General features: G+C 46.0%; 1 protein-coding gene across 1 annotated transcript in view; it reads left to right on the forward strand.

Moving 5' to 3' along the window:
- Positions 1-444: 444 nt before the first annotated feature.
- The window catches only part of SRBD1 (S1 RNA binding domain 1), a 181,959-nt gene continuing 170,397 nt past the window's right edge, over positions 445-12,006 (forward strand). The window contains exons 1-5 of the mRNA XM_079968552.1: positions 445-609; positions 3,253-3,332; positions 6,394-6,574; positions 8,695-9,033; positions 11,031-11,197. Coding sequence (XP_079824678.1) covers positions 3,253-3,332; positions 6,394-6,574; positions 8,695-9,033; positions 11,031-11,197 — 767 coding nt within the window. The 5' untranslated portion in view covers positions 445-609. The remainder of the gene's footprint in view (positions 610-3,252; positions 3,333-6,393; positions 6,575-8,694; positions 9,034-11,030; positions 11,198-12,006) is intronic.

The raw sequence follows: 12,006 nt of genomic DNA on the forward strand, positions 1-12,006 counted from the left end.
GCCAGTCCCACTTCTCTGAAGTCTCTCAGCCTCACTCACCTCACAGAGTGTTTGTTGTGGGGGAGGAAGGGAAAGGAGAATGTTAGCCGCTTTGAGACTCCTTAAACGGAGTGAAAGGCGGAATATCAAATAAAAAACAAAGCGAGAAACTCCCAGTGAGCCAAATCGCGCGTAATTACGCACGGGATTGCGCCGTGCGCAAGACCTCATCCTTAGATCGCTATGGATCCAGAGGCACGCTCCTGGGTTTCTCTCTTGGCAAGGGGCGAGCTGGGGAACAAGAAGATCCCCCTTCCCGACTCCCTCCCTCGCCCTCCCTTGGCTCCCGAAGTAACCCGGAGTGCGCTCAGCTCCCTTTCCTGATTGGAGCCGGGGCTGTTCCGGGGCCTGGTCGCGCCGTGCGGCAATCACTTCCTGCTCCTCCCCTTCGCCGCTCGCCTGGCCGGGTCTTGGAGAGCCTGGTTTCCCCCGCAGGCTCCGGTGGCGCCGCGCGCCGCTTTCAAACGCCGAGCCTGCAGCCGCGATTGGAGGGGCGCAAGGAGAAGGCGTCGCCTTCAACAACAAAACAGCCGGCTCTTGGCGCCGCCGGGAAACACCCGCTACGGGAAGGTGAGTGTGGAGAGGAGAAGAACAAGGAGCGTGTAGCGGGAGGGATGCGGGGATCTCGGGAGCTTGCGGGGAGCTGCGTTCAGACGTGTGGGGTTCTGAAATAAAAACGGGGCGAGGGGAAGAAGGCAGGCAGCCAAGCAACGCCAGGGCTGTCGGATCGCTGCAAGTTTGTGATGATACAAGGGCAAGTGACAACCGGAGTCGCCTTCCTTCAAAAACAAAACAAAAACCCCCATATCAGTTTACCATAAAAGGCTTGATCACATTTGTTTTCAAATGTCATATGCCATGGAGGCAAACTTTAATTTATTTCTGTGCAGCAGGCTTTGCCAAGCTGATTCCCCTCCCTGTGCTTTGGACTACAACTCCCATCTGCCTCTGCCAGCGTAGTTGTGGTCCAAAGCACGTGGAAAGAATGCTGTTCATTCATAATATGAGTGTCCATGTGCGGATGTGGCATTCTCTTGTGTAACCACAGCAGGTCCTCAGTGGGCTCATTGAGACTTGGCAGCAAAATGCACTTTTTGCTGGTCCCTTTTGACAGCTGCTTGACCTGACCTATCTCAGATCAGCCTTATTATTTCCCAAGATTTTTTTTTTCCTTTTGGAAAAACACCTACATGAAGTAGATGTGTAATTTGTACCATAAAATGCCATCCTGCCCACCTAGCAGTTCAAAAGCACGTCAGAGTGCAAGTAGATAAATAGGTACCACTCCAGCGGGAAGGTAAACAATGTTTCCATGCGCTGCTCTGGTTTGCCAGAAACGGCTTAGTCATGCTGGCCACATGACCCGGAAAAAACTGTCTGCAGACAAACACCGGCTCCCTCGGCCTATAGAGCGAGATGAGCGCCGCAACCCCAGAGTCATCCGCGACTGGACCGAATGGTCAGGGGAACCGTTACCTTTACCTTTATGCTACTCCCCCAGGCTTGGTGTCTATTCTCCTCCATTGTTCCCCCCTCAAAAATTTGCCCATTCCTCCCTATGGACATGGAAAGTCTCCTGGCACTCCTGTTTTTTAAAAGAAGGGAAGCGCTGCATCCAATCATCTGCCTGCCTTTGTTTTAATTGATAAACAAAAGAAATAGAGAGGATTTTTAGGGATTCTCAATCACGTCTGCTTTCTTTTGTGCTGTTTTCACTTACAGCTGCTTGTAGCTTGTTTGCACAACCTTAAAAATATTTTTATGCTGCTATCAAAGTGGTTTACAACAAAAGTAGATAAAACCGTACAGTAAAAACCATATAAAAAGTCAGGCATCAATTAACTGTTGTGGACGGATGTATTCTTAATTGCCTGCATAGGCCCCGGTAGAGTAGAAACGTTTTCAGCAGGCACCTGTTGAATCTATGTCTTCTTCTTCTTCTTTGGCAATCACTCGTAGCCAAGTAAGATTGTCTTCCATAAACACGATTTTAAAAGTGAATCTGTAAGTGACTGTGGAGGCCAACTCTGGATCCACACGTCCTTCCACAGTGGGGACATTGGTTCCCGGGCAGGAGTTGATCACGGTGTGAATTTGCCAAGTGTGCCTTCTTCCTAGCACGTTTCTCCCTTGCGTCCTGAGTTCGAGTGTCTTCAAAGCCCATGACACCTTTGGTAAAGGCTGTGTTTCACAGCCAAATGTTTCCTAATTGTTAGTGTCTATACTACATTTTTTTTTTTAAGATTTGCCTTGAGAGAGTCTTTAAACCTCTTTTGTTGACCACCAGCATTACGCTTTCCATTTTTAAGTTCGAATCTATTGACTGGGGCGATGACACTCAAGGTTTGGTTTCTGGTTGACAAATGAGCCACACCAACTTGAGGAACGACCAGTGATGCCCCTACAGATGATCTCGGTCACTGAGCTGAGATACAAGGGTTCAGACAATCCCCAACCTACCCTGGACATAAGCTGTTCAGGGCTTTGTAAATCAATATGAATAAGATTACTGTTAGCATTCTGGATATTTGCTTCTTTATGCAAACAGCGAGGCTAAAATGGCCAACTGCTTCCTGCCTGCTAGGGACCCAAGTGAACTACAGAGAGATGACCATATGATGAAGCTCTGTTCAAATCCAGAACTAGCCCAACCTGTGCTGTCACAGGTTGGTATAACTCAGTGACAAGTGGCCAAGAAATGGCTATGGCTTCAGAACAATGTGGGATATGAAGCCATGGGTTAAATTTGCTGTCCTAGCCTACTTGTTTTGAACCTGTTAGCCATAGTTACTTGGTTTAGATGAAACAGGAAACTATGGTTAGTGGAAGAGTTCCTGGTTTGTTTGTTGGCTCAGCTCAAGAGAGATTTTTTAAAGGGGGCTGTTGATCCAGCTAAATATCTGTTGTATAATTTGACTTCTTAAGGTGAGATATGATTTTCCTAAAATTGCTGAAGTAAACAGCTAACTGTGGTTTATCCCCATAAGGAGAAAGTGGGCTCCTAAGGAAAGGATGAGAGAAGGAACGCAGGATCCTATGGCCTGATCTGGAATACTGAATCACACATTAATATTATTATTATTATTATTTATTAATATCCTGCTATTCTGCTGTCAGTATCCAGAGTCACAGTTAAACAGTTGAAAGCGTTATATTTGCCCAACTGATTGAAGTGGGAAACAGTGTTTTGATATTGGATATTTCACCTTTCAGATGTCAGCTTTGCCTAGAAGAACTAGAACAGCACCAAAACCAGGGATTCCAGAAGATGAGCTGCCTTCCTTCCTTAAATCGTGAGTTGAAATTTGTGTGTAGTACTTTTAAAATCCAAATTATAATAATTATAATTATTCCAATTATAATTATAATTAATTATAATTGGAACAAGTTTCATCAGTCTAACTGTAGTATGGTTTGAAAAGGTATACATACGGATATAATACATTGGAATAAATTGAAACTGAATCATACATTGGAATAAATTGAAACTGTATAAATTGGCTGCATCTAAAATGATGATTGTACCTTGTACTTTTTTTGTTTCAGATGCTAGCAGTTTGGATACCAACAGCTTATCTGAACAAATGGCAGAATTTTTAAAAATAAGTTTACCGTATTTTTCGCTCTATAAGATGCACCTCGTTTTAGAGGAGGAGAACAAGAAAAGAAAAAAATCTCTCCCTCTCTGTGCAGCACCCCTTCAGCAAAGTGGCAGGAGAAACGGAGCCCCTTCCATTTCTCCTCCCGCTTCACTGAAGGGGCGCTGCACAGAGAGGGAATGCTTTGCAGCGCCTCTCCAGTGAAGCAAAGCCAGGAGAGCAAGAGGGATTGGTGCGCACCGACCCCTCTTGCTCTTCTGGCTTCAGGGATAGCTGCCCGAAGCCTCCGGAGCACAGCGGGACCGCTTCCGCTGCCCTCCGGAGGCTTCGCGTTGCTTTCACTCAAGCCATGGAGTCTGCATTCGCTCCATAAGACACACACACATTTCCCCTTACTTTTTAGGAGGGGAAAAGTGTGTCTTATAGAGTGAAAAATATGGTATATCTTGGTTTGGATAACAATAGCTCATGAACAAATGACAAATTTTAAAAATAAGTCTAAATTTCACTTGGACTGACCATGTATTAAAAATAACTTTATTACACCTCCACCCATTGGTTGGCGGTTGGGGCATTCTGAATTTAAGTAGTTACCTCAGTTTTCGAACGTAATCCGTGCTGGTAGACCGTTTGAGTTCTGAAACGTTCGAAAACCGAAAACTCAACAGCCGACAGCTGGGCCTCAGGATCTTGCACACAGCGGAAGCCATGTGGCATGTTCGACTTCTGAGGTGTGTTCGAAAACCGAAGCATTTACTTCTGGGTTTACGGCGTTCATAAACTGAAATGTTCATCAACAGAGACGTTTGAAAACCCAAGGTACCGCTGTATTATGAAGCAAGTCAACTTAGCCACATTGATGTGATCCAATAAGAGAACCTAGTGGTCAGCACTGGAGGATATAGTAATTGATGGTGTTCCTAAAGTGGTATTAGTTAGCCTACTGCACAGTAAATATTTCCTGTCAGGCCTGGTCCTCCTCACGCTGCTGTTAGTGTTCCAGGTGTCCAACACAATAAACTAGGGTTAATGCTTGCTCTGGGATTTGGGCTCACCTAGTGGCAGCAGTGGGGCAGCTGTGTGCTAACTGCCAATTTAAATTTCCCATATAATGATGATTATTTATTATTTATTAAATTTGTCAGGCGGTTCACAACATAAAGTTACAATATAAAAAAAACACAAGACACATAATAAAAATAACAACAACAAACCAATAATCCCCCCTCCCGCAACATATTTAAAGGGCATTGGATGCCAGTCAGGCCAAGGCCTGTTTGAAGAGGGATGTTTTTGCCTGGCGCTTAAAGGTGTATAATGAAGGCGCCAGGCGAGCCTCCCCGGGGGGAGCATTCCGCAAACGGAGAGCCCTTAACTCCGAGCTGCCCTGGCATTTGGCAACAGCACCCGCAGACCCGAGGGTTGGCTGATAGGACAACCGCAATTCCCCAGGTAGGAGAAAGGGCTGGCACAGGCCACAGTCATCAACTGCCTGTGCTGTGTGCCCCTTACCTGGCCTGCCCCACCTCCCACACCATACCTCCCCCCCTACCCTGAACCACTGCGATTCCCTCCCCACTCTCTCTGCTCCCCCTCTTCCCTGGCACATCCCACAAAGAACCCCGGATTTAAACACATACAAGTTAATAACAGTTTTAAACATTTTAAATATTGAGGTCATGGTGACAAAACCAAAAGCGGCATGCCCCAAACCAGAGGTCTATTCAGCCGCCACCGCTTTCACATTGCAGTCAGCCATGGCCGCACCCTGCTAGGCTGACATGGAGTGACACTGTGTCAGGACATCCTTGATTGAAGTACAGTGGTCCCTCTGGTTGCGAACAGGATCCGTTCTGGAGCCTCGTTCGCAACCCGAGCAGAATGCAACCCACGTCTGCGTGTGCGCGGGTCGCGATTCGCCAGTTCTGTGCATATGTGTGATGTCATTTTGAGTGCTTGCACATGCGTGAGCGGCAAAACCCGGAAGTAACCCTTTCCGTTACTTCTGGGTCGCTGTGGGACGCAACCCAGGTTAACCTGAAGCAAAAGTATGACTGTAGTGAGCAGCTTGTAACCACCGATAACTTAGGGTTAATGTTTTTGCTGTAGGCCACACCTATAATGATGCCAAGTGTGTTTGTGTGGAGTCGAGGGCTTCTCCCTGCCCTAGTGGACCACAATATATGGTGCGTGAGCAAGTGTTTGGCTTGGTTGCTCACTCTTTGTATAGGTCTCCTCTTTTGGCAAAGTCACTTGAGTAACGCAGATGGAGTCCAAAGAGAAAAATCTTGATAACAGTTTGCTGAGGAAATGGAACAAAAGCTGTGTACATTTTGAGGGAAATGTAACAGAAAGGTTTTTTTCTTTCTTAGGTCACGCCTTGTACATAGAGAGACGTACAACCAAGCATAAAATGTTCCTCAGAATCACACACCAATCAGAGCACATGCTACCTCAGCAAAGGCCATGCCACTCTGCCACACCTCTGCCTATTTACCTGTCGGCTAGCTGAATTTAACACAAAGATAGGACTACAATTTCAAGATCCTGAGTTACTCATGATGGGCACCCTGCTTCTCAGAAAGAGGCAGCAGCAATTTGTTGCTTTTACCTCCATCCTTGCCCTCCATTTTGCCTCTGAGATCTCTTGCATGCCCCTTGGCTTCAAATACTGAGATTTGTTTTTTCCTCCCCCTTTCTTTAGCACGACAGAATCGCATATAGCTTCTCTAAAGTCAGTTCCTTCTTTATTTAGATCTTCAGAATCGGAAGAGGAAATGCATGAAGAGGAATGGGAGCCAAAAAAGAAAGTCGCAAGGAAGGCCAGTGCGCCCAAAACAAAGGTGTCGAGAGCGAAAAAACCCACTGTAGTTGCCCAGAAGAAACCAGCTGTGCCTAGGAAAAGGACCAAGAAGGTGGCAGTAAAAGAGGAATTGGTAAGTCATAGAATCTAGGAAGCAGTTTACTTTTCAACGCATTGGAAAGAGTGTATAACAATTGTGGTAAAGGTAAAGGACCCCTGGATGGTTAAGTCCAGTCATGGGCTACTATGGGGTTCTCATCTCGCTTCAGGCCAAAGGAGTTGGTATTTGTCCACAGACAGCTTTTTTGTCATGTGGCGAACATGACTAAACCACTTCTGACGCACAGAGGACCGTGACGAATGACAGAGCACACGGAAACACCATTTACCTTCCCTCCACAGTGGTACCTATTTATCTACTTGCACTGGCATGCTTTCAAACTGCTAGATTGGCAGGAGCTGGGACAGAGCAACAGGAGCTCACCCCTTGTGGAGATTTGAACCACCGACCTTCTGATTGGCAAGTGCAAGAGGCTCAGTGGTTTAGACCGCAGCTCCACCCGTGTCCTTGTAAAAATAAATTTCTGTGGAAGCAGGGGTCTACACTTGGAGAACCTCATACCCAGTTTGGTTTTTCACAGGTGCCTGGGGGAATTTTACTTCTCTATAAACTGTATACTTATGTATTTGGGAGAAAGTCCCACTGAATGCAATGGGGCTTCCTTCTGAGTAAAGATGTACAGGAGTGCAGTGGTAAAAGACTCCTGAGTCCACAATCTAAAGTTGTGCAGACCCTTTGCTGTGTGCACACAGAACTTCATGCAAGCAGAATCTGACCTTTCATTTTTTTCTGGGCATCAGATGAATTTATGTCGCGCGGACCTCACAATCCATGACTTATGGAAGAGAATGGGAAAGACTCTGAACACATGAAGAACATAAGAGCATGCTAGATCAGGCCAATGGCCCATCTAGTCAATTATCTTGCTCCCAGAGCCTGTGAGAAACCCTCAAGGCAGGGCCTGTTGCTTCCAGCCGAGCCGAGCCATTGCAGTTAGTAGCTATCAATAGCTCTCTTCTCCTTGAATTTGTCCACCCAAGTTGGTGTCCATTGTTTTGGAGTTATTAATTTTGCGCCTCCATATCAGACATGTTCAACCGGTTGACCGCGATCGACAGATGGATTACCGTGGTGCTCCAGGTTGATCATGGGATTAAATAAAGTGATCCCCGGGGTGCTCCTGATCGATCGTTGGATTTTAAAAAGTGGGCAATGAATGTCCGTGCGCTCTGGTGCTAGGTTCCATAGCCGCCACCCCCGCCGGGAAAGCTTGTATTCCCTGCGATGGTAGCAGAGTGGGGGAAGGAGGGAGGGTGGTGGAGTGTTGTGCAAGCGTGTTTTTTTTGCACCCCCCCCCCGAAAGATCAATAATTAGGCAAAGTTCCCCCAAACAAGTTCTTGCCAATGACAATGGGTAGATTTTTTTGTACTGGGAGTAGATCGCAGTCTCTTGGGAGTTGGACGTGCGTGCTGTAGATGAACAAAACTGAGTCTTGTATTGGAATAAAAAATAATTCTGTCTAAAAATATGGTTCAAAAGCTTTACCTCACAAAACTTAAACTCAAACAACTTAATAACAAAGTTACATTCACTTAGTGAGCACAATTCAAAGTGTTTGTGTTGACCTTTAAAGCCCTAAATGGCCTTGGTCCAGTATACCTGAAGGAGCATCTCCACCCCGATTGTTCTGCCCGGACACTGAGGTCCAGCGCCGAGGGCCTTCTGGCAGTTCCCTCATTGCGAGAAGCAAAGTTACAGGGAACCAGGCAGAGGGCCTTCTTGGTAGTGGCACCCACCCATCAGATGTCAAACAGATAAACAACTACCTGACATTTAGAAGACATCTGAAGGCAGTCCTGTTCAGGGAAGTTTTTAATGTGTGACATTTTAATGTATTTTTAATCTTTGTCGGAAGCCGCCCAGAGTGGCTGGGGAAACTCAGCCAGTTGGGTGGGGTACAAATAATAAATTATTATTATTAGTGATGCATTTTTGTTCTGAGGTTATGCTTATGGAATGGCCAGAGCCCTACAGTTGTACATCCAAAGCAGCTTCCAGCATATCCGTTTATGACTTGGAGCGAGGCTGAAACTGGTGTCATCATGTGACTAAGCCGTGCAATATCAGTGCGTTTAATTTCTCTTATTTTCATCAACGTGCATTCTAAACGTGTTTTTGGTGGCTTGGGCAGGACACATCGGTGCCTATTGCTGCTCCTGGAGGGAACGAAGGTGTGTTTCACCTGCTGCAGCCTAAGGAAGAGGAAGATGTCAAGCCAAGATCTGCAGCCCAAAAGCTCCCCGTGAAAGGGCGCCCAGCCCACAGCCTGGAGAACGCCGAAGGACCCTCCACAAGTGCCACCGCAACGAAACGAAAAGTGAAGTCGGAAGAGTCGGAAGAAGATTTTACATTCGACGAGCCTCCTTTAAAAAAATCAAAATCAGCCACATGTCCTCAGGGAAAGCCTCTGAAATGTGCGGCGAGTGCCAGATTGGACGAAGACCATAAAATGAACTGGGACATTGTGCAGGTATGAGATCTTTTCCCTTTCATAACAAAGCTCACATAAACCTGTTGCAGCATAAAGAAAACCTGTGGTCTGGATCAAGGCATAAATTTGGTTTCTGCTGTATATAATAGCAGTGCTGGATGTATTCCAGGAAGCAAATTAGCCTTTATTTATTTTTATAAAATAAATTGCATACTTTCCCCTGTTCTAATGAGAACCTACCCTGAGCGAAAGCAATGGTGCAGGAAGGTTACAATTAGTGTTGGGTTTCATGAGGGAATATCAAAAAGAGGTCATTCAGATATTTGTGAACAGAATGGCGGGGGTGGGATAGGAAGTTTCTGTTTTTCAAACTATTGAACTTGGTGTTACAAGCTCCACAGGTAGGGAGATACTGAAAAATTAAAAAAGAACGGTGTATCTTGTTCACCTTCATTCTGGTTTACAGGTTTTAAAGCTTATTCATAAAAGAAGTACACCAGTTTTATAGGCAGTTAATTCTCATTCCCAGTATTTTATATTGGGAATGGATGTAGCTCAGTGATAGAGCACCTGCTTTGCATGCAGAAGATCCTGGGTTGAATCCTGGTATCTCCAGGTACGGCTCAGGATTGTCCCCTGCCTGAAACTTTGGAGAGATGCTGCCATTCAGTGTAGACACATCTGGGGTGAATTGACCCAATGAGCTGACTCTATATACAGTGGCACCTCGGGTTACATACGCTTCAGGTTACAGACTCCGCTAACCCAGAAATAGTGCTTCAGGTTAAGAACTTTGCTTCAGGATGAGAACAGAAATCGTGCTCTGGCGGCGTGGTGGCAGCAGGAGGCCCCGTTAGCTAAAGTGGTGCTTCAGGTTAAGAACAGTTTCAGGTTAAGAACGGACCTCCGGAACGAATTAAGTACTTAACCCAAGGTACCACTGTAAGGCACTTTCCTATGTCCCCATTTCTTTTTAAGCATTAGCTACTCTGAGGTAATTTTTGAGGTATTTAATTTAAAAACAACAAGAAATCAACATGGCTTCAATAATAATAATAAAAACAATAAATAAATAAATATTAATTTATTTATACCCTGTCCATCTGGCTCCCAACAGAATATGATAAAGAACATCAAACATTAAGAACTTCCCTAAACAGAACTGCCTTCAGATGTCTTTTAAAAGTCATCTGTTTATTTCCTTGACATCTGATGGGAGGGTGTGGCAGGAGGTGGCAAGAGGTGTGCTTGCCAGAGGCCAGATCTGACAGCCCTCCCAGCTGCCTGGAGCCTGCTGCCATGAGGACATTGCCTCACCTTGCCTCCTGTGTGAGCTGGCCTTGGCTGCTGGAGATTGAGATTTTTGGGGGGATTGCCAGGTTTATTCTTCACTGCCAGGAGAAAAGAGAAGCAGCTCTTTTGCTTCTGTTGCCTCACCCCAGCCTGCCCTCTCCCACACAGTACAGTGGTACTTCAAGTTACAAACACCTCAGGTTACGAACGCTTCAGGTTGCAAACTCCGCTAACCGGGAAGACTTACCTCGAGCTGAGAACTTTGCCCAGGATGAGAACGGAAATCGTGTGCCGGTGGCGTAGCGGCAGCAAGAGGCCCCATTAGCGAAAGCACGCCTCTAGTTAAGAACAGTTTCAGGTTAAGAACGGACCTCTGGAACGAATTAAGTTCGTAACTAGAGGTACCACTGTACTGGGCTACACAAGCTTATACACTCATACCTTGATTCTTGGATTTAATCCATTCTGGGAGTCCGTTTGACTCTGGAAATGGTTCAAAAACCAAGGCACGTCTACTGATTGGCTGCAGGAGCTTCCTGCAGCCAGTCTGAAGCCGCGTCGGACCTTCGGCTTCCAAAAAACGTTCACAAACCGGAACATTCACTTCCGGTTTTGCGACGTTCGGGAGCTGATTTGTTCGACAACTAAGGCGTTTGACTACCAAGGTACCACACTACAACAACAACAACCTACTTTTGTGAGAATCCCATTTGACTTGCTGGGCTTCTTATTTACTGTTTCAGGTCTTGTCGCAAAGGACTGGCGTTGAAGAATGGGTGTGTGCGAACATAATCCGCCTCTTCAACGACGACAATACTATTCCTTTCATTGCCCGGTATCGGAAAGAGCTTATAAACAACATGGAGGCCGATGCATTGCGTGAAGTGCAGCAGACGCTGGAAGAACTACAGTATGCCATGGGGTGGAGGGCGGTGGCAGTGGAAAGGGACAGAGGACACATAAAAAGTCAATAATAATAATAATAATAAGTTTTAAATTAAGGCATGCCATTTACTTGCAGGTCCTAGGGCAGGGCAGGTTGAAACTGTTTAAAATTAAAAACAGTCAAAACAGATTGCAGTCATAGGAATCGGGTAGGCCTTGGTCACCGAAAGCTGTATAGTGAAGGTACCAAACACACTTTTGTGGGGCGGGAATTCCACAACTTATGGGCTACCATAGAGAATATCCTCTCTTGTCCCCCACCACAAGCGTGTTGGAATTACTGAGAGGCCCCTTCTGTTGAGAGGGCCTGTAGAGAAGGACAAGGCCTTTCAGATATTTTGAACCCGAGTTGTTTAGAGTATTTAAATGCGTATAACAATAATAATAATAATTTATTATTTATACCCTGCCCATCTGGCTGGGTTTCCCCAGCCACTGTGGGCGGCTCCCAAAAGAATATTAAAATCATGATAAAACATCAAACATTAAAAACTTCCCTAAACAGGGCTGCCTTCAGATGTCTTCTAAAAGTCAGATAGTTGTTTATTTCCTTAACATATGATGGGAGGGCATTCCACAGGGCAGGCGCCACTACCGAGAAGGCCCTCTGCCTGGTTCCCTGTAATCTCACTTCTCTCAGTGAGGGAACCGCCAAAAGGCCCTCGGTGCTGGACCTCAGCTGAGCAATGGGGGTGGAGATGCTCATTCAGGTATACTGGGCTGAGGCCATTTATGGCTTTAAAGGTCAGCACCAGCACTTTGAATTGTGCTCGG

The sequence above is a fragment of the Podarcis cretensis genome (assembly GCF_951804945.1).
Source record: "Podarcis cretensis genome assembly, chromosome: 3".
Taxonomy (NCBI): domain Eukaryota; kingdom Metazoa; phylum Chordata; class Lepidosauria; order Squamata; family Lacertidae; genus Podarcis; species Podarcis cretensis.